This window comes from Coregonus clupeaformis, chromosome 11, assembly GCF_020615455.1.
Source record: "Coregonus clupeaformis isolate EN_2021a chromosome 11, ASM2061545v1, whole genome shotgun sequence".
NCBI lineage: Eukaryota > Metazoa > Chordata > Actinopteri > Salmoniformes > Salmonidae > Coregonus > Coregonus clupeaformis.
In genome coordinates, this window is record NC_059202.1 from 21258968 (window position 1) to 21280048 (window position 21081).

General features: G+C 45.7%; 1 protein-coding gene across 1 annotated transcript in view; it reads left to right on the plus strand.

The window, feature by feature from the left end:
* The first annotated feature begins 766 nt into the window (after positions 1-766).
* The window catches only part of LOC121577436 (PDZ domain-containing protein GIPC3-like), a 41541-nt gene continuing 21226 nt past the window's right edge, over positions 767-21081 (plus strand). The window contains exons 1-3 of the mRNA XM_041891188.2: positions 767-1057; positions 3863-4048; positions 5057-5237. Of these exons, the coding sequence (XP_041747122.2) occupies positions 767-1057; positions 3863-4048; positions 5057-5237 (658 nt within the window). The remainder of the gene's footprint in view (positions 1058-3862; positions 4049-5056; positions 5238-21081) is intronic.

Sequence of the window (21081 nt, forward strand, 5' to 3'; positions counted from 1 at the left end):
TCTAGTTTCCTAAACCTAGGAAATCCCTGTGCTTTAGGTAGCCTACATACTGTTGCAGGATTGGTCCAGGGTTTTGTGAATACAATTATAAAACTGCAGACATACATATCAAAGCTAGGTCTTACTATGATCAATCATCACATCCTAATATATTTGTTAACTTCTAAATAGTTGTTGGCACATATTTCAGCATGGGGTCGAATTAAACAACAATTTATCAGGCTAAGTAGGCTTCTTGTGTATCCGTGGGCTGGCTGTAGGGTTAAAAAGGCCAACAAGTTGAGGAGGATCCATCCTGACTTTAATATATTTTCATTAATAAGGACTGGAGGGACTTTACTCCCAGGACAGAGTGTCTCCTTACCACCAACACTCTGACAATGTCTGTCTGCCAACTCCAGGTGACACATGATATCATGGATATGGTAAGCGTTTTTTTAGCCCCTACAACAAACGTGCCATCCTCTTGGGGTCATGTGTGAGTCCCTTTACCTAGCGCCCCCAGACAGACGGTGGTGGTGTTATATGTTGTTCTCCCTATCTGCCCTCGGTCTCCGGTGTCACACATACGATCCCCCTCTTCTGGGTGTTGGGTTTCCACCTGGCCGAGCAGGCCTCCTTGGGCTGCCGTTACCTGGCTACTCTCATCACTAATTCAGCTGCACCTAGGGCCCCAGCTCAGAGGGGGAAAGACTCTCTCTCTCTGGCCAGCTAGGGCAGCATACACCAGGACTCACAGAGGACCACCAACCCAGAGCTGGGGCCGATGCAGAACGGAGAAGAGATGAGCCCGCTAGCGCAGGACAGCAACAACGCCGGAGGGCCGGCCGCGGAGGAAAAGGAAAAGAGCCAGACACGTGGGGGTGTGGAGCCCTCAGCTCCGCCGCTGCCCCCCTCAGACCCACCTCCGCCTGGGCCACCCGAGTACCCAAGGCCCAGGCTCGTCTTCCACACCCAGTTGGCCCATGGCAGCCCTACAGGCCGCATCCATGGCTTCACCAATGTCAAGGAGTTGTATGCCAAGATCGCTGAGGTGTTTCATATCTCTCCCTCGGAGGTACGGTAGGCTAGGGTATTCTTTGTTCATTTCTGCTGACTTGTTAGGCCAATACAGTATAAGATCTGATCATTTGGATGTTCTGCTTTTAGGTCATGCTGACAGTTTGAATGAAAATGTAATATCTAAATGTTTCTCCTTGTTTGGTTAAGGTTGATTGACAATTTTCGTCTCAAATTAGACCTGTTTCCATGATGTACTACGCAATCATTTGCTCCGGATTATGTTCAGAGTTTGAAGGACTTTGATCATTTTGACTTTTGATCAACTGTCACGGATTAAATACAAATAGTCAGTTTGAAAATAATTCATAAAACATTTCCAGAACATTCCAGAGCCGAATTCTGAGTGACAGGTGCAGAGTTTGTCAAAATGAGTGGTTGCTGAGTTGTTTTTTTAGTAACTAATGCATGCTTTTAACATCGAACATCTCCAATGTGAGGATGACCTTCTAGTAATGTTGTAAAAGCAGTTGGAAGACACACACAAATTGTCCTTGAGCGAAATCTACTGATCTGGCCTAGTGAACAACCTTTTAGTGGGTCACGGCTGTCCACACTGCAACCTGTTGCTGTCTCAATGCCATCACAGATGACAGAAAGATAAGGGTGATCTAAGGTTGGTCAGTAGAATTATATAATATAGTTTCAAGAACACATTTGATACTATAACACCGTAATACAGAAGGTTCCTTTTTTTGGGGGGAGGGGTTGTTTGTCAGTGTTCCTAATAATTCTGTACTTTGTATATGTGATATTATAGCAGGCTCTTTGTATTTAAGGCATATTAGTGGGAGTACACTGAAATGTTCAGAAATGTCTTCATTTGTACCCTGTAGGCCACTGATGATGCAGAATTATTTAACTAGGTTATAAAGCTTCAGAGGCTAATGAAGACTAAGTCACATCTGTCTAACTAGTATCACACTATGTAAGACCAGCCTCTCTTTCTGTTTTATGTCATGTTGATGGTTTAATGTTGTATTTTGCTCAGTGCTCTTGAATGCTAAACACATTCCAGCAAAAAGGCCAAATAAAAAAGTGAACAGTAGAAAAAGAGCACAATCATTATCTGATCATATTCTGATTATATTCTGATCATATTCTGATTCTATTCTGATCATATTCTGATCATATTCTGATCATATTCTGATCATATTCTGATCATATTCTGATTCTATTCTGATTCTATTCAGATCATATTCTAATCATATTCTGATTATATTCTGATCATGTTCTAATCATATTCTGATTATATTTCTAATTCTAGGGCTTTGGACAGGACAGACCATGTGCTCTTTGGCATAAAAAAAGAAAAGTCAGCAAGCTGGCAGCATTTCACATTACAACCTGCAATAAAGCTGTTGTCTCACTTTCCACCCAGGCTTATTTATGCCTGTCCTTGAACTAGTGTCAATGATAACCAGCAAGGCTGAGACAAGAGTTTATACCACAGGAGGTTGGTTGTACCTTAATTGGGGAGGATGGGCTCGTGGTAAGTCGCTCTGGATAAGAGTGTCTGCTAAATGACGTAAATGTAAATGTGAGAGGAATCAGTGGAATGGTATCAAATACATCAATCACATGGTTTGATGCCATTCCATTTGCTCCATTCCAGCCATTATTATGAGCCGTGCTCCCCTCAGCAGCCTCCACTGATATAGGTAAGAAATGACCTACAGGTAACAAATGACGTACAGGTAACAAATGCAGAACTGAGAGAGAGTATAAAAGAGCAGGGGTGGCAAATCCAGAAGGATCCAGGAAGTGAGTGCATGTTTTTATTTCTGTCCCCAAAACCAGCATTAAACTAACAGTGTTCAAGATTGAAAACTATGATTAGCTGACCACTAGGTGAATCCAGTGTGTTAGTGCTGGGCTGGATATAAGCCTGAATATACTGTGGCTCTCCAGGACCAGGATTGTACTGTCCAGATAAGATCACAAAATGGCCACATGAAGTGCAGTCTCTTTGGTGAATCTATGTCGCAACACTGCCCTCTGCTGTTGAGATTGAGAAGTATGACATGGGAATCAGGAGAGGTTTGTGAGTCGTGTTAAAGGTTGAGTGTAGTGTAGGACACAATGTTTGCGGAACGGTTTCAATACAGCCAGAAGAGGATGGATGGGCCACCCCGCAGAGCACGGTTACTCTCTAAGGTTTCTTCCTTCTAGGAAGTTTTTGTGCCAATGTTCCTCTGCTTCTGCTTTTGCTTGCTATTTGGGGTCTAGGCCAGGTCACTGTAAAAAACGACTTAATGACAACTGCTGATAATAATATGCCATTTAGTGCATACATTTTTTTGTGTATGGGTGGTCCCGGGGATCGAACCCACTACCTTGGCATTACAAGCGCCGTGCTCTATCAGCTAAGCTACAGAGGACCACTGATGTAAAAAGGGGTTTATAAATACATGTGATTGATTGATTGTTTGACAAGAAAACAAAAATCTTTGTTCTTATTGGGCAAGTTCAGTTAGTAACGTTTCACTCTGTTTAAAACCTTTTCTCCCTACTGAACACGACCCTGTCATCTCCTGTGATGTTAAAGACCCTTCTTTAGATGTCATTACATTTTGCGGAGCTACAGTAGGCATATTTACTGAATTAAGATCAAAGCCATTTCCATTCATTCACACCACTTCAGGTTGTTCCATACTTCTGTGACTTAACAAGTTCAGGAGGATGACAGATGAACATTTTAATGATTCTTCATTTGAATGGGATGACAATCATTCATGTTCCAAACTACCCTCATGTATTGCCTTCTGACCATTGCTCCTCTCTCTCTTCTCTGTGGGCATAGATCCTTTTCTGCACTCTGAACTCCCACAAGGTGGACATGCAAAAGCTGTTGGGTGGTCAGATCGGCCTGGAGGACTTCATCTTCGCCCACGTCAGGGGCGAGACCAAAGAGGTGGAGGTCACCAAAACGGAGGACGCCCTCGGGCTGACCATCACTGACAACGGAGCAGGGTATGCTTTCATTAAGGTAAAAGCCAGACCTAAAGTAAGTAAGTAAAGTAAACCTTATCTGAGTCAGAATGTTCCATAGACGTAAAAGCCAGAGCTAAAGGCTAAAGGCTAAAGGCTAAAGGCTAAATTTAAAGGTCAGAGTAAAAGGCCAGTTTTTAAGTGAAGAGAGAGGTCATGTTCCCCTGCTCAGACGTTGCATGTATCAACCAATGGTTATGTGCCACGTCATCGACTGTGCAGTCTGGCACCAGATTGCTATAACATGATGCGGTTCGCTGATATTTAAAATTCCTATCCAGGCGTTGTAAGTTCTGACATGAGTCAGCAGCGCCTGGGCAGAGGAAGTACCTAGAACCAGATTGAAACATTTAAGGATTGTGACATATTTTAGCAGAGGGAAATTCCAATACGATGTGGCTGTGCTTCCATGACGCTCTGTTACCTTACCCTTCCTCCAAACTATGGTAACATTTTTCACAGAGCAGACTCAAGGTTGACTTTGAGGTGAACTGTATTTTAGCCTACATGATAAAGGCCTATCTGTTCTACACATTTTAACCACAAAACAACAACGAAAAACAGTCAAATAATTTTGCTTCCCACCTGACTGAAGTTTCCCTGTAACATTCTCCCGACTTATGCTTAAGTAATAAAGCCCGAGGGGATGTGGTATATGGCCAATATACCACGCCTATGGGCTGTTCTTACGCACGACGCAACGCAGAGTCCTTAACCGTGGCATATTGGCCATATACCACAAACCCCCGAGGTGTCTTATTGCTATTATATACTGGTTACCAACGTAATTAGAAGAGTAAAAATATTTTTTGGGTCATACTCGTGGTATACGGTTTGATATAGCATGGCTTTCAGCCAATCAGCATTCAGGGCTCGAACCACCCAGTTTATAATGATGAATATGTAACAGTGTAGTCTAGATACTTGTCAAGATGTCAACATTTAATAGAATAGGATTAGGTAGATGGACTACCTCCTACCCAAACCCTGTCTGTTTCTTCTGCAGAGGATAAAGGAAGATAGCACCATTGACCAGCTCAAGACTGTATGCGTGGGTGATCACATTGAGGCCATCAATGACCAGAGCATTGTCGGGTGTCGGCACTACGAAGTGGCTAAGATGCTAAAGGAACAACCAAGGGGAACACCCTTCACTCTACGATTGGTGGGGCCCAAGAAAGCCTTTGGTGAGTAACTAATTCATAGGGTGTTGTTGAGATAACCAATTAATCCGAGGCAATACTCATTCATTGATTGTTTGAAGGATCTTTGTAAAAAAAAAAATCTATAAAGTTTAAACTGAATAATTAATTTAAGAGTGTACTTTCCTTCCCTTGTATTTGACCCTTTCCTGTGAAGTTGTGTCTGTAGCTCAGTTGGTAGAGCATGGTGCTTGCAATGGCAGGATAGTGGGTTTGATTCCTGGGACCACCCGTACTGAAAATGTTTGACTGTAAGTCACTTTGGATAAACGCGTCTGCTAAATGGCATATTATTACTAGTAGTTTCAGTAGGTTTTTAATGAACAGCTGCAGTACAGTTTATGCATTTCCTGAATATGGAGTGATAAGTACTGGAAAGACATCTGGAGAGTAGACTCTGGAGCTGTAACCTCTAATTCAGGGCTCTCCAACCCTGTTCCTGGATAGCTACCATCCTGTAGGGTTTCTCTCCAACCCTGTTCCTGGAGAGTTACCATCCTGTAGGGTTTCTCTCCAACCCTGTTCCTGGAGAGTTACCATCCTGTAGGGTTTCTCTCCAACCCTGTTCCTGGAGAGTTACCATCCTGTAGGGTTTCTCTCCAACCCTGTTCCTGGATAGCTACCATCCTGTAGGGTTTCTCTCCAACCCTGTTCTTGGATAGCTACCATCCTGTAGGGTTTCTCTCCAACCCTGTTCCTGGAGAGTTACCATCCTGTAGGGTTTCTCTCCAACCCTGTTCCTGGATAGCTACCATCCTGTAGGGTTTCTCTCCAACCATGTTCCTGGAGAGTTACCATCCTGTAGGGTTTCTCTCCAACCCTGTTCCTGGATAGCTACCATCCTGTAGGGTTTCTCTCCAACCCTGTTCTTGGATAGCTACCATCCTGTAGGGTTTCTCTCCAACCCTGTTCCTGGAGAGTTACCATCCTGTAGGGTTTCTCTCCAACCCTGTTCCTGGATAGCTACCATCCTGTAGGGTTTCTCTCCAACCCTGTTCTTGGATAGCTACCATCCTGTAGGGTTTCTCTCCAACCCTGTTCCTGGAGAGTTACCATCCTGTAGGGTTTCTCTCCAACCCTGTTCCTGGATAGCTACCATCCTGTAGGGTTTCTCTCCAACCATGTTCCTGGAGAGTTACCATCCTGTAGGGTTTCTCTCCAACCCTGTTCCTGGATAGCTACCATCCTGTAGGGTTTCTCTCCAACCCTGTTCTTGGATAGCTACCATCCTGTAGGGTTTCTCTCCAACCCTGTTCCTGGAGAGTTACCATCCTGTAGGGTTTCTCTCCAACCCTGTTCCTGGATAGCTACCATCCTGTAGGGTTTCTCTCCAACCATGTTCCTGGAGAGTTACCATCCTGTAGGGTTTCTCTCCAACCCTGTTCCTGGAGAGTTACCATCCTGTAGGGTTTCTCTCCCACCCTGTTCCTGGATAGCTACCATCCTGTAGGGTTTCTCTCCAACCCTGTTCCTGGAGAGTTACCATCCTGTAGGGTTTCTCTCCAACCCTGTTCCTGGAGAGTTACCATCCTGTAGGGTTTCTCTCCAACCCTGTTCCTGGAGAGTTACCATCCTGTAGGGTTTCTCTCCAACCCTGTTCCTGGAGAGTTACCATCCTGTAGGGTTTCTCTCCAACCCTGTTCCTGGAGAGTTACCATCCTGTAGGGTTTCACTCCAACCCTAATCTAGCGCACCTGATTCTAACAATTAGCTGGTTGATAAGCTGAATAAGGTTAGTTACAACTGGGTAGGAGCTACTTAAGTACACTGCTCAAAAAAATAAAGGGAACACTTAAACAACACATCCTAGATCTGAATGAATGAAATAATCTTATTAAATACTTTTTTCTTTACATAGTTGAATGTGCTGACAACAAAATCACACAAAAATGATCAATGGAAATCAAATGTATCAACCATGGAGGTCTGGATTTGGAGTCACCCTCAAAATTAAAGTGGAAAACCACACTACAGGCTGATCCAACTTTGATGTAATGTCCTTAAAACAAGTCAAAATGAGGCTCAGTAGTGTGTGTGGCCTCCACGTGCCTGTATGACCTCCCTACAACGCCTGGGCATGCTCCTGATGAGGTGGCGGATGGTCTCCTGAGGGATCTCCTCCCAGACCTGGACTAAAGCATCCGCCAACTCCTGGACAGTCTGTGGTGCAACGTGGCGTTGGTGGATGGAGTGAGACATGATGTCCCAGATGTGCTCAATTGGATTCAGGTCTGGGGAACGGGCGGGCCAGTCCATAGCATCAATGCCTTCCTCTTGCAGGAACTGCTGACACACTCCAGCCACATGAGGTCTAGCATTGTCTTGCATTAGGAGGAGCCCTGCCCACCGACAAAGACACGATCAGTCCACAATCTACCCATTGGGACCTTGGAAAAACACATACTTCACTTTTTAACAAGATTTACCAGTAAATGAGTCCATGGGCAAATGGTTTCATACTAACTCACAGGGGAAATGCCTTGAGGTGGTCTGGAGCCAACACCTGATTACAGTACATTTCCCCTCCTTATCGACATCCTGTTCAGAGAGGAAAAAAAAAACCTGAAGCCACTTCCTGTGAATAATCAGTAACACTCAACTACTCTGTAGGAGTAAACACATCACATATCCAAAATAAAACTGTTATGAAACATAATTACCGTGAGGTGAACTTGAACTTGTTGAAATGGGCAGCTATATTTATTTGTATGCCCATTGCTAAAATGCTGTGAGAAGTATGCCTAGTAATACTGTATTTAGTCCTGAAATTAACATTTTGGGATACATTTAGAGTGTTGCACAGTGTAACTGTAGTGTCGTACTACCCATGACGCAGGCTTTGGGGGTTAATGTCCTAGGCTGTTACTCCAAGATGGGTGCACAAGCTGATGCCTATTCCTTTAAAGCAGTGGCTCAGGCTGAAGTGGTCAAGATACTTTCTGAACACTGCTCTGAAGCTGCAGGCCTTGACAATATCCGTGCCAGGTTTTTAAGAGATGGTGCTGAATTTAATATTAATTATTATTTTATAACTGCAAGTCGCTCTGGATAAGAGCAGCAGCTAAATTATTAAAATGTAAATGTTATACGAACTACAGTCTGGTTTTAGAAAGTCCCACTCCACTGACACGTATATCTATTGTTTTTAACTGACTTTATCAGGAGAGAAGTTGACCGGGGAAATTTCTGTGGAATGGTAATTCTGGATCTGCAGAAGACGTTTGACACAGTTGATCATAGTATCATTCTCTAAAAGTTCAAAGCCCTTGGTTTTAACAGCGGTGCCATTGACTGGGTTAAATCCTACTCAACAGGTAGAGACAAAATGGTGGATGTTAATGGAAACATTCTAGTGTGAAGGGGATTAGCTGTGGGGTCCCACAGGGGAGCGTCCTTGGCCCACTTCTCTTCCTACTGTACATTAACGATATGAAATCAGCCTGCTCTCATAATTAGTTTTTGTATGCGGATGACTCCGCTCTACTGGTGTCCCATAAGAACCAAGTCTCCTTAGTGCAGAGTTATCTAATATCAGTAAAATGGCTTTCAGATAGCAAACTTTCTCTGCATCTTGGAAAAAACGGAATCCATCTCATTTGGTTCCAGGGTAAAGGTTGCAAGGTCCCCTGGTTTTAGTGTCAAAGTGGGCAACTCAGAGGTTACACCAAAGACCTCAGTCAGCTACCTACCTTGGGTGTGAATTGGATGGGTACCTTACTGGTGAGACTATGGCCCTAAAGGATTTAACAAAGATAAACCATAACATTTAATTTCTTGCTCGGACCTAAAAATATCTTGATAGTGACACCCTAAAGACTGTCAGGTGCGCTAGTCCAGTGTCACTTTGATTATGCGTGCACATCATGGTTCACCAGCAGCCCCAAACATCTAAAGAATAAGCTACAGACCAGCCAAAACAAGCTGGTGAGAGTTGTACTGAAACTCCCCCCTTGTACTCATCTGGAGGTTGAGCATTTTAATCAGCTAGGCTGGCTATCTATAGAGAAAAGGGTAATATTAATTCAACTTGGTCTGGTCCATAGAATTATTACTGACTCAGCCCACAGGTACCTATCAAATTATTTGACTTATAATAGAGATGTCCACCAATATGACACCAGAGCCAGAGACTTGGATATTGCCTGTTTTAAATGTAAGAGTCTATCTGGTAAGAATACCTGTCGATAAAATCCAACTCGAACGTGTACACCGTTTCGGACAAAAGGACAGAGATATGAGCGTCCAATCGTTGCCAAATTTGCTTTCTTTAAGGGTAAAGTAATGGTTAAAAGCCTAGGTAAAAGACTTGCTGGCACGAAAATAGGCATGAATGATCAGTTCCTGAGGGAGATTGCAGAACGACGCAAAGTTCTGTACCCAATCTTCAAGGAAAATAGATTAAAAGGGAAGCGTGTTGCTCTCGTTGTCGATAAACTGTATATTGACAACCAAATGTTCCGCGACACAAAGACTGCTCCATGGCTATTCTGAAAGTTTTAATAGAGGAGTCGAATAATGGAACACCCAATACTAGCCATGGTAGGGATTGTAATAATAAAGCACATTTATAGTATTTATAGTATTTTATAAAGGGATAAGACGGTATTACAAGAAAAGATAACAAGCAAAATAATACATCTTCAATTACAACTAATTAGAACACAAGTACTCATTCAACATGGTGGAGATAAAAACTTAGCAAACAGAAGACATAGAAGGCACAGTATGTGGGTATGTGTGGATGTATTGTGACGGAAGGTGTGGTGTGCGTTTTTGTGTTTGAAAAAGTGTGGCATTAAGTGAGTGAGAAAGGAAATGGTTGCATATCCCAGACCAACATGTGTCTGTGAGCAGGGGTTGTGAGATTCAATTTTGTGCAGATGAGGGATATACATTTTAAAATAAAGTGGACATCTAATCTATTTTTTTATTGTCCTATCATGATGGAACGATCCCCAACCCTATATCCTAGACACCCTCCTGAGCGACCCATACACCAAAGAGAAGTCCCCATCTGTTTTATGGCGCTGCTGTGAGTTGCCTATATGCAGCCAAAACAGAAAGATAAATGCGGTCAGAGACCTACTAGAGCAGCACCGCCCCCTCAAGATTCTGAACCTGCCTGGCAGGGTTGGTCCTACAAAGCCAGAGCCCCCAGATGGGAGAGCATAATATACAAGGAAATTCTCAAAGCTGCTAATGAGAACCTTGACGACCTTGTACCTAGCCGGTGGGGATTCCGCTGGGGTACCCCCACCCAGGAAGTGGCAGTGCTGGAAACACTGGCTGCAGTAACCCATGGGGATGGGGTCACACTCGGACAATCAGAGAATAATCAAAAGTCTGACTGCACAGAGATGCTTGGGAAAAATGGTTACAATGAGGGACCAGAGTGTTTGTGTCTCAGGGGAAGAGGGTGGATCTGATCTCCATCACCTTTGTTGTCAATTTTTGCTCAATCTTGCATGCTTTCTCAAACAGCTGCAACTGTATATGCATTCGTAAATCAGGTCCTTTCTTGAGTTGGGCTCTGGGATGTAACAACCGTTGAGCATCTGATCTTATGGTTGATTGTGGAGGAAAGAGGTTGAGTGTGTTAGAGTATGTGCTAAAGTAATAATTGCTTGACAAAAATGTAATGTAATACAATGGCAATCCGGGTTATAGGTAACAATCCTACGCATGAACCACCAACATTATTACGCATATTAATTGATAATGATGGAAATTAAGATATGCAAGATATATATTGAGGTGACAGCATTGGAAATGCTTTTGGCGGTTGACCTGCTTCTGTTTTGTGGGTGGCACTGTGTGCTGTTTTCGAAGGATGGGTCCTGGCCTCTCGGGGGCCTAGGGATCCGGGGGGACGGGGGTGGTAAGCCGATCACTGGGATGACGGCCCAACTTGAGATGGGGAGGGGCTTTAGCGGGGGGAATAGTGGAGAACAATTGGAGGGTTACTTAGTAGCAATGCAAATATCATGGTACAGCTGTATGGACAATCACTATGGTATTTTTTGTTGGTAAATTTACAAACATACAGTGGGAAAAAAAAGTATTTAGTCAGCCACCAATTGTGCAAGTTCTCCCACTTAAAAAGATGAGAGAGGCCTGTAATTTTCATCATAGGTACACGTCAACTATGACAGACAAAACGAGATTTTTTTTCTCCAGAAAATCACATTGTAGGATTTTTTATGAATTTATTAGCAAATTATGGTGGAAAATAAGTATTTGGTCAATAACAAAAGTTTCTCAATACTTTGTTATATACCCTTTGTTGGCAATGACACAGGTCAAACGTTTTCTGTAAGTCTTCACAAGGTTTTCACACACTGTTGCTGGTATTTTGGCCCATTCCTCCATGCAGATCTCCTCTAGAGCAGTGATGTTTTGGGGCGGTCGCTGGGCAACACAGACTTTCAACTCCCTCCAAAGATTTTCTATGGGGTTGAGATCTGGAGACTGGCTAGGCCACTCCAGGACCTTGAAATGCTTCTTACGAAGCCACTCCTTCGTTGGCCGGGTGGTGTGTTTGGGATCATTGTCATGCTGAAAGACCCAGCCACGTTTCATCTTCAATGCCCTTGCTGATGGAAGGAGGTTTTCACTCAAAATCTCACGATACATGGCCCCATTCATTCTTTCCTTTACACGGATCAGTCGTCCTGGTCCCTTTGCAGAAAAACAGCCCCAAAGCATGATGTTTCCACCCCCATGCTTCACAGTAGGTATGGTGTTCTTTGGATGCAACTCAGCATTCTTTGTCCTCCAAACACGACGAGTTGAGTTTTTACCAAAAAGTTCTATTTTGGTTTCATCTGACCATATGACATTCTCCCAATCCTCTTCTGGATCATCCAAATGCACTCTAGCAAACTTCAGATGGGCCTGGACATGTACTGGCTTAAGCAGGGGGACACGTCTGGCACTGCAGGATTTGAGTCCTTGGCGGCGTAGTGTGTTACTGATGGTAGGCTTCGTTACTTTGGTTCCAGCTCTCTGCAGGTCATTCACTAGGTCCCCCCGTGTGGTTCTGGGATTTTTGCTCACCGTTCTTGTGATCATTTTGACCCCACAGGGTGAGATCTTGCGTGGAGCCCCAGATCGAGGGAGATAATCAGTGGTCTTGTATGTCTTCCATTTCTTAATAATTGCTCCCACAGTTGATTTCTTCAAACCAAGCTGCTTACCTATTGCAGATTCAGTCTTCCCAGCCTGGTGAAGGTGTACATTTTTGTTTCTGGTGTCCTTTGACAGCTCTTTGGTCTTGGCCATAGTGGAGTTTGGAGTGTGACTGTTTGAGGTTGTGGACAGGTGTCTTTTATACTGATAACAAGTTCAAACAGGTGCCATTAATACAGGTAACGAGTGGAGGACAGAGGAGCCTCTTAAAGAAGAAGTTACAGGTCTGTGAGAGCCAGAAATCTTGCTTGTACTTATTTTCCACCATAATTTGCAAATAAATTCATTAAAAATCCTACAATGTGATTTTCTGGATTTTTTCCCCTCAATTTGTCTGTCATAGTTGACGTGTACCTATGATGAAAATTACAGGCCTCTCTCATCTTTTTAAGTGGGAGAACTTGCACAATTGGTGGCTGACTAAATACTTTTTTCCCCCACTGTATATAATGATAAATAGATTTGAAACTTGTATCTCATTATGGTATGTGGTGAAATAAGTATAGCCAGTTATAATTGTAATGGCTTAGCAGATAATAACAAAAGAAGAACAATATTTACATGGCTCAAAGAGAAGGAATATAATATCTATTGTTTAGGATGGATCCTGAGAGAGGCTGGGAGTTTCAGGCGCACCGCAGAGGGGTTAATGACACGGTCAATTTCAAAGGGACCAATGAATCGGGGGGAAAGTTTATTTGACGCCACCTTCGATGAGAGCCATACCTTTTGACCCGGGGTGTAGACTGGAGCTGAGGCCCGGCGACGGTTGGCTTGGGACTGGGTCTGTCGGAGGCACGAAGAAGGGCAGCCCTTCCTCCAGGTATGGTGACAACGGCGCAGATGGTCCTGGACAGAGGGAACCGCAACCTCAACCTCTTGGGCGGGGAACAAGGTGGGGTTGGTAACCCAGAGCACACTCGAAGGGTGACATACCTGACGAGGCGTTGGTGAGGGTGTTGTGGGCATATTCAACTCAGGGTAGTTGAGCGCTCCAGGAGGAAGGGTAAGCAGAAGTCACGCAGCGTAGGGCAGTCTCCATCTCTTGGTTGGCCCGTTCTGTCTGGCCGTTGGTCTGGGGGTGATATCCAGAAGAAAGACTGACATTGATACCAAGAGCTGGACAGAAGGATCTCCATACCTGGGAGGTAAACTGGGGTCCTCTGTCGGAAACGATGTCAGTGGGGATGCCATGCAGACGAAACACATGGGATACTAACAGGTCTGCGGTCTCCCTGGAGGACGGGAGCTTGGAGAGGGGAATGAAGTGAGCCATTTTGGAAAACCTGTCAATAATGGTGAGGATGACGGAGTTACCGTTAGACGGGGGAAGGCCAGTGACGAAGTCCAGAGCTATGTGTGACCAGGGGCGACTAGGTATGGGAAGGGGGTGGAGCAGACCGGAAGTGGGATTTAGTGGAGGTTTTGTTCCGGGCACAAACCGAACAGGCTGAGACAAACTCCCGGACATCTCTCTCCATGGTGGGCCACCAAAAGCACTGACGCAGGAAGGAGAGGGTCCGGTTCATACCAGGGTGACTGGTGAGGTGGGTAGAATGGCCCCACTGAAGAATATCAGAGCGAACACAATCTGGGACAATCAGAGCATTACTAGGACCCGGGTCAGGCTGGTTCTGCTGAGTCTGGCGGATACGGGACACGATCTCCCAGGTGACAGCGGCAACGATGCAGGTGGATGGCACAATGGCTTCTGGCTCGGTACCCGTGTTGTCGGTGGTAAACTGGCGAGAGAGGGCATCAGGCTTGGTATTCTTCGAACCGGGGCGATAAGTGAGTGTGAAATTGAATCTACCAAAGAACAAGGCCCACCTGGCTTGCCGGGAGTTCAGATGTTTGGCGGTCTGGATGTAGGACAGGTTTTTATGGTCAGTCCACACGATGAAGGGGGTTACAGAGCCCTCCAGCCAGTGACGCCATTCCTCCAGAGCCAGTTTAACTGCCAGGAGTTCCCGGTTTCCGATGTCAAAATTCCTCTCTGCAGGTGAGAGCTTATGGGAAAAGAATGCACATGGGTGGACCTTCTGATCAGAGGGGGAACGTTGAGACAGAACAGCACCTACCCCGGTGTCAGAGGCGGCCACCTTAACGATGAACTGGAGTTCTGGGTCGGGCTGAGTAAGGACCGGAACGGAGGTGAAGCGACGCTTGAGTTCCAGGAATGCTGACTCTGCCGCAGGAGTCCAGTGGAACGGAGTGGAGGTGGAGGTGAGAGTGGTGAGAGGTGCTGCCAGACGGCTGTAGTGGCGGATGAAACGTCTGTAAAAATGTGCAAACCCCAGGAAACGCTGTAGCTGCTTCAGGTTGGAGGGTGCAGGCCATTCTGTGACTGCCATGACCTTGGCGGGGTCCATACGTAACTGTCCCTGTGCAATAATATAACCCAGGAAAGACACTGTGGCAGCATAGAACTCACATTTTTCAGCTTTAACAAAAAGCTTGTTCTCCAACAGCAGTTGAAGAACTTGGTGAATGTGTTGCTGGTGAGCCTCAGGGTCCTTGGAAAAAATCAGGATGTCATCTAAATACACAAAAACGAAGCGTCCAATCACATCCCTCAGCACGTCATTGACTAGGTTCTGGAAAACAGCAGGGGCGTTAGTAAGACCAAAAGGCATGATCAAATACTCAAAGTGACCAAATAAGTGGTATGTTGAACGCAGTATTCCACTCATCTTCCTCTCTTATGCGGACAAGGTGGTAGGCATTCCGGAGGTCGAGTTTGGTAAACACCGTGGCACCATGGAGTGGGGCAAAAGCAGAGCTGATGAGTGGCAAGGGGTACTTGTTCTTAACAGTGATATTATTCAGCCCACGGAAGTCTATGCACGGCCTCAGTGACCCATCCTTCTTCTTCACAAAGAAAAACCCAGCACCCACCGGGGAGGAAGATGGCTTGATAAGTCCTGCAGCCAGAGAATCCTGGGTGTACCTCTCCATTGCCTCTTGCTCGGATCGAGAGAGGTTAAACAACCGGCTACTGGGGAGAGGAGCTCCAGGCTGGAGGTCAATGGCGCAGTCGTACGGCCGATGAGGCGGTAGCGACAGGGCGTGGTGCTTGCTGAACACAGGAGCTAGATCGTGATACTCGGGAGGAACTGATGACAGGTCCGGAGGTTCTGGAATGAACTGGGGCACAGATAAGGCAGGGGGAAGGGCAGAATGTAAACAATTAGAGTGACAAAATTAGAGTGACTCCAAGTGGTTACCTTTCCGGCGGTCCAGTCAATCTGTGGGTTGTGTAGCTTTAACCATGGATGGCCAAGAACCAGGGGAGAGTAAGGACAGTTGATTATGTGGAAACTGATCTTTTCCTGGTGATTTCCAGAGAGACGCAGGATGACTGGGACGATTCTCTCACAGACACGGGTGAGGAGCTGTCCATTGAGAGCGTTGGCATCGAGGGGTGAATCGAGTGAGACAGTGTCCAGGCCCAACTGGGTAACGACACCTCGGTCCAGGAAGCTCTCGTCGGCGCCCGAATCGATGAGAGCAGACAGAGGAAAAGCCTGGCTCTGCCACACAAGGTTGCCTTCAAGCAGGGGTCTGGGGGAAGATGGGCAGGCGATTTGGCTCAACAGTATATCCCACACTACTGCCGAGACCCCTCTTTTGCTGGACGCAGGGAACAAGTGGAGACAAAGTGACCAACCTGGCCACAGTATAGGCAGCTCCTAGCGCCAATTCGTTGTTGCCTCTCCTCTGGAGAGAGACGGGCCCGGCCGAGCTGCATGGGTTCAGGATTTGGACGAGCCTGGGGATGGGATGCAGTCGGAGAAGGAGGACATGGCACTGAAGCAGATATTATGGGACATGCAACCCTACCTACCCTCTCCCTCCGATGCTCCCGGAGACGGTTGTTGATGCAGATAGCGAGAGAGATGAGTTCATCAAGTCCATCAGGCTCATCCCTGGACACCAACTCGTCCTTGAGGGTCTCAGTGAGTGCGTTCCGGAATGCTCCCTGAAGGGCCTCCTCATTCTAGCCGCTCTCAGCGGCGAGGGTGTGGAACTCACATGCCATCTCAGCAACACTATGGGGGCCTTGACAGAGTGACAGGAGTTGTTTAGCGGCATCCTTACTGCAGACCGGGTGGTCGAAGACTTTCTTCATCTCCTCTGTGAATCTGGAGTAGGAGAAGCAGATGGGGGACTGCCTCTCCCAAACCACCGTGGCCCAGGAAAGCGCTGTTCCACGGAGGCAGCCAATCAGAAAGGAAATCTTGGCCCATTCGCTAGCATAAGAGTAGGGCTGTTGCTCAAATACTAGTGAACATTGTACCAAAAAGGCTCTGCAGGCTCCGAGGTTGCCATCATAACGCTTCGGGAGTTGGAACAAACGGTTCCGGAGCGGAGGAGAAGGACTTGGAACTGGTTGTGAGCTCTGGGTGAAGGGTCGGCCTTGTAGGTCAGACAGACTCTGTGAAAACTCCTTGATGTGATCCAGAAGGGTCTTAAGGGCTTGGTCAAGTTGCTCAAGAAGTCCGCCTTGGCCTACGAGGGTTTGGTGGAGAGTAGCAGAGTCTGGCGGGTTCATCTCTTTGGCCAGACCGTACTGTTACGCTGAGTGGAACAGGGGAACCCAAGAGCAGACTCAGACGTGGAGACTGGGATGAAGTAACCAAGGTATTTATTGAAACACAGGGGGGTAGATGGAGTGCAGGTCAGAGGAAACTGCTAGAAACCAGGTGTGGAGGCTGCGGCTGGAGCAAGGGGGGTTGAGACAGGGTGAGCAGGTCCGGAGGGGAATCCAAGGGAGTAGTAGAGTGGGGAATCCAGGACAGAGTAGCAGGATGACGAGGCATGGGACTGGAGACAGGGACCAGAGTCGGAGCGGGCAGAACTGTAGCTGAGAGGAAAACAGCATCAGGCAAGGAAAACAGGCACAACAGGATATCAGGATCTGAATAGTAACACACGGCTAGAACCGTAGACTGACTGAGCAGAGATTACGATCTGGCAGTGTGGAAGTGGCAGGACTGAGTATTTGTAGAGGTCTTGATTATGGAACAGGTTGCAGCTGGTGGGGATCTGCTCTGACTCCAGCACACCTGTCTCCGTCCACACAATCACACACACACACGAAGAGAGAGAAGGAGAGGGAGAGAGTACTGGGGGAGTGGCGGCAGGTCAAGGAGACACAGGATGAGCAGTAGAGGGCGTTGCAGGAGCAGATGTGACATCATGCTCTTAAGGAAATCGTGAATGTCATGGATACATTAGAACTAGTAGATATATGGAGTCTTAAATATCCTGATCTAGTGAGATATACATGGCGGAGACTCAATCAAGCTTGTCGTCTTGACTTCTTTCTTATGTCATTCTCGTTGCCACCAAACGTTTAAAAAGTGTTGATAGGGGACAGAATGCGGTCGGACGATCATATAATTGGCATATACATTACTCTTACTGAATTTCCACGTGGGCGAGGATATTGGAAATTTAATCAAAGCCTATTGGATGATAACTTGTTTTTAAGTAGGACAGAGGAATTTATAACTGATTTTTTCCAACATAACATACAGTTGGTCGGAAGTTTACATACACCTTAGCCAAATACATTTAAACTCAGTTTTTCACAATTCCTGACATTTAATCCCAGGAACAATTCTCTGTTTTAGGTCAGTTAGGATCACCACTTTATTTTAAGAATGTGAAATGTCAGAATAATAGTAGAGAGAATGATTTATTTCAGCTTTAATTTCATTCATCACATTCCCAGTGGGTCAGAAGTTTACATACACTCAATTAGTATTTGGAAGCATTGCCTTTAAATTGTTTAACTTGGGTCAAACGTTTCGGGTAGCCTTCCACAAGCTTCCCACAATAAGTTGGGTGAATTTTGGCCCATTCCTCCTGACAGAGCTGGTGTAACTGAGTCAGGTTTGTAGGCCTCTTTGCTCGCACACGCTTTTGTGATGGCCACTCCAATACCTTGACTATGTTGTCCTTAAGCCATTTTGCCACAACTTTGGAAGTATGCTTGAGCATTGCATTGTCCATTTGGAAGACCAACTTGCGACCAAGCTTTAACTTCCTGATTGATGTTTTGAGATGTTGCTTCAATATATCCACATAATTTTCCTTCCTCATGATGCCATCTATTTTGTGAAGTGCACCAGTCCCTCCTGCAGAAAAGCACCCCACAGCATGATGCTGCCACCCCCGTGCTTCACGGTTGGGATGGTGTTTTTCGGCTTGCAATCACCCCCCTTTTTCCTCCAAACATAACGATGGTCATGATGGCCAAACAGTTATATTTTTGTTTCATCAGACCAGAAGACATTTCTCAAAAAGTACGATCTTTGTCCCCATGTGCAGTTGCAAACCATATTCTGGCTTTTTTATGGCGGTTTTGGAGCAGTGGCTTCTTCCTTGCTGAGCAGCCTTTCAGGTTATGTCAATATAGGACTTTTACTGTGGACATCTATACTTTTGTACCTGTTTCCTCCAGCATCTTCACAAGGTCCTTTGCTGTTGTTCTGGGATATTTGCACATTTCGCACCAAAGTACGTTCATCTCTAGGAGACAGAACGCGTCTCCTTTCTGAGCTTTATGATGGCTGCGTGGTCCCATGGTGTTTATACTTGCATACTATTTTTTGTACAGATGAATGTGGTACCTTCAGGCGTTTGGAAATTGCTCCCAAGGATGAACCAGACTTGTGGAGGTCTACAAAAAATGTCTGAGGTCTTGGCTGATTTCTTTTGATTTTCCCATGATGTCAAGCAAAGAGGCACTGAGTTTGAAGGTAGGCTTTGAAATACATCCACAGGTACACCTCCAATTGACTCAAATGATGTCAATTAGCCTATCAGAAGCTTGTAACGCCATTACATCATTTTCTGGAATTTTCCAAGCTGTTTATAGGCACAGTCAACTTAGTGTATGTAAACTTCTGACCCACTGGAATTGTGATACAGTGAATTATAAGTGAAATAATCTGTCTGTAAACAATTGTTGGAAAAAGTACTTGTATCATGCACAAAGTAGATGTCCTAACCGACTTGCCAAAACTATAGTTTGTTAACAAGGGGCGGCAGGTAGCTTAGTGGTTAAGAGCGTTGTGCCAGTAACCGAAAGGTCGCTGGTTCTAATCCCCGAGCTGACTAGGTGAAAAATATGTCTGTGCCCTTGAGCAAGGCACTTAACCCTAATTGCTCCTGTAAGTCGCTCTGGCGCATACTACGGGTGGGTGTTGCTATGGTGACCAATGAGCTAAGATAAGGCGGGGATTTGCCTAGCAGTGATTTATAGATGGCCAGTGGGTTTGGCGATGAATATGTAGTGAGGACCAGCCAACAAGAGCGTACAGGTCACAGTGGTGGGTTGTATATGGGGCTTTGGTGACAAAATGGATGGCACTGTGATAGACTACATCCAATTTGCTGAGAAGAGTGTTGGAGGCTATTTTGTAAATGACATCGCCAAAGTCAAGGATCGGTAGGATAGTCAGTTTTACGAGGGCATGTTTGGCAGCATGAGTGAAGGAGGCTTTGTTGCGAAATAGGAAGCCGATTCTAGATTTAACTTTGGATTGGAGACCAGACACCTAGGTATTTGTAGTTGCCCACATACTCTAGGTCAGACCCGTCGAGAGTAGTGATTCTAGTCGGGTGGGCGGGTGGCAGCAGCATTCAATTGAAGAGCATGCATTTAGTTTTACTAGTGTTTAAGAGCAGTTGGAGGCTACTGAAGGAGTGTTGTATGGCATTGAAGCTTGTTTGGAGATTTGTTAACACAGTGTCCAATGAAGGGCCAGATGTATACAAAATGGTGTCGTCTGCGTAGAGGTGGATCTGAGAGTCACCAGCAGCAAGAGCGACATCATTGAAATACACAGAGAAAAGAGTCTGCCCAAGAATTGAACCCTGTGGCACCCCCATAGAGACTGCCAGAGGTCCAGACAACAGGCCCTCCGATTTGACACATTGAACTCTATCTGAGAAGTAGTTGGTGAACCAGGCGAGGCAGTCATTTGAGAAACCAAGGGTATTTAGTCTGCCAATAAGAATGCGGTGGTTGACAGAGTCGAAAGCCTTGGCCAGGTCGATGAAGATGGCTACACAATACTGTCTATTATCGATCGCGGTTATAATATCGTTTAGGACCTTGAGCGTGGCTGAGGTGCACCCATGACCAGCTCGGAAACCGGATTACATAGCGGAGAAGGTACGGTGGGATTCGAAATGGTTGATGATCTGTTTGTTAACTTGGCTTTCAAAAACTTTCGAAAGGCAGGGCAGGATGGGTATAGGTCTGTAACAGTTTGGATCTAGTGTCACCCCCTTTGAAGAGGGGGATGACAGCGGCAGCTTTCCAATCTCTGGGGATCTCAGACGTTACGAAAGAGAGGTTGAACAGGCTAGTAATAGGGGTTTTAGAAAGTTTTAGAAAGAAAGTTTTAGAAAGAAAGGGTCCAGATTGTCTAGCCCAGATGATTTGTAGGGGTCCAGATATTGCAGCTCTTTCAGAACATCAGCTGTCTGAATTTGTGTGAAGGAGAAGCGGGGGCATGGGCAAGTTGCAGCGGAGGGTGCAGAGCTGGTGGCTTGGGTAGTGGTAGCCAGGTGGAAAGCATGGCCAGCCGTAGCAAAATGCTTGTTGAAATTCTCGATTATT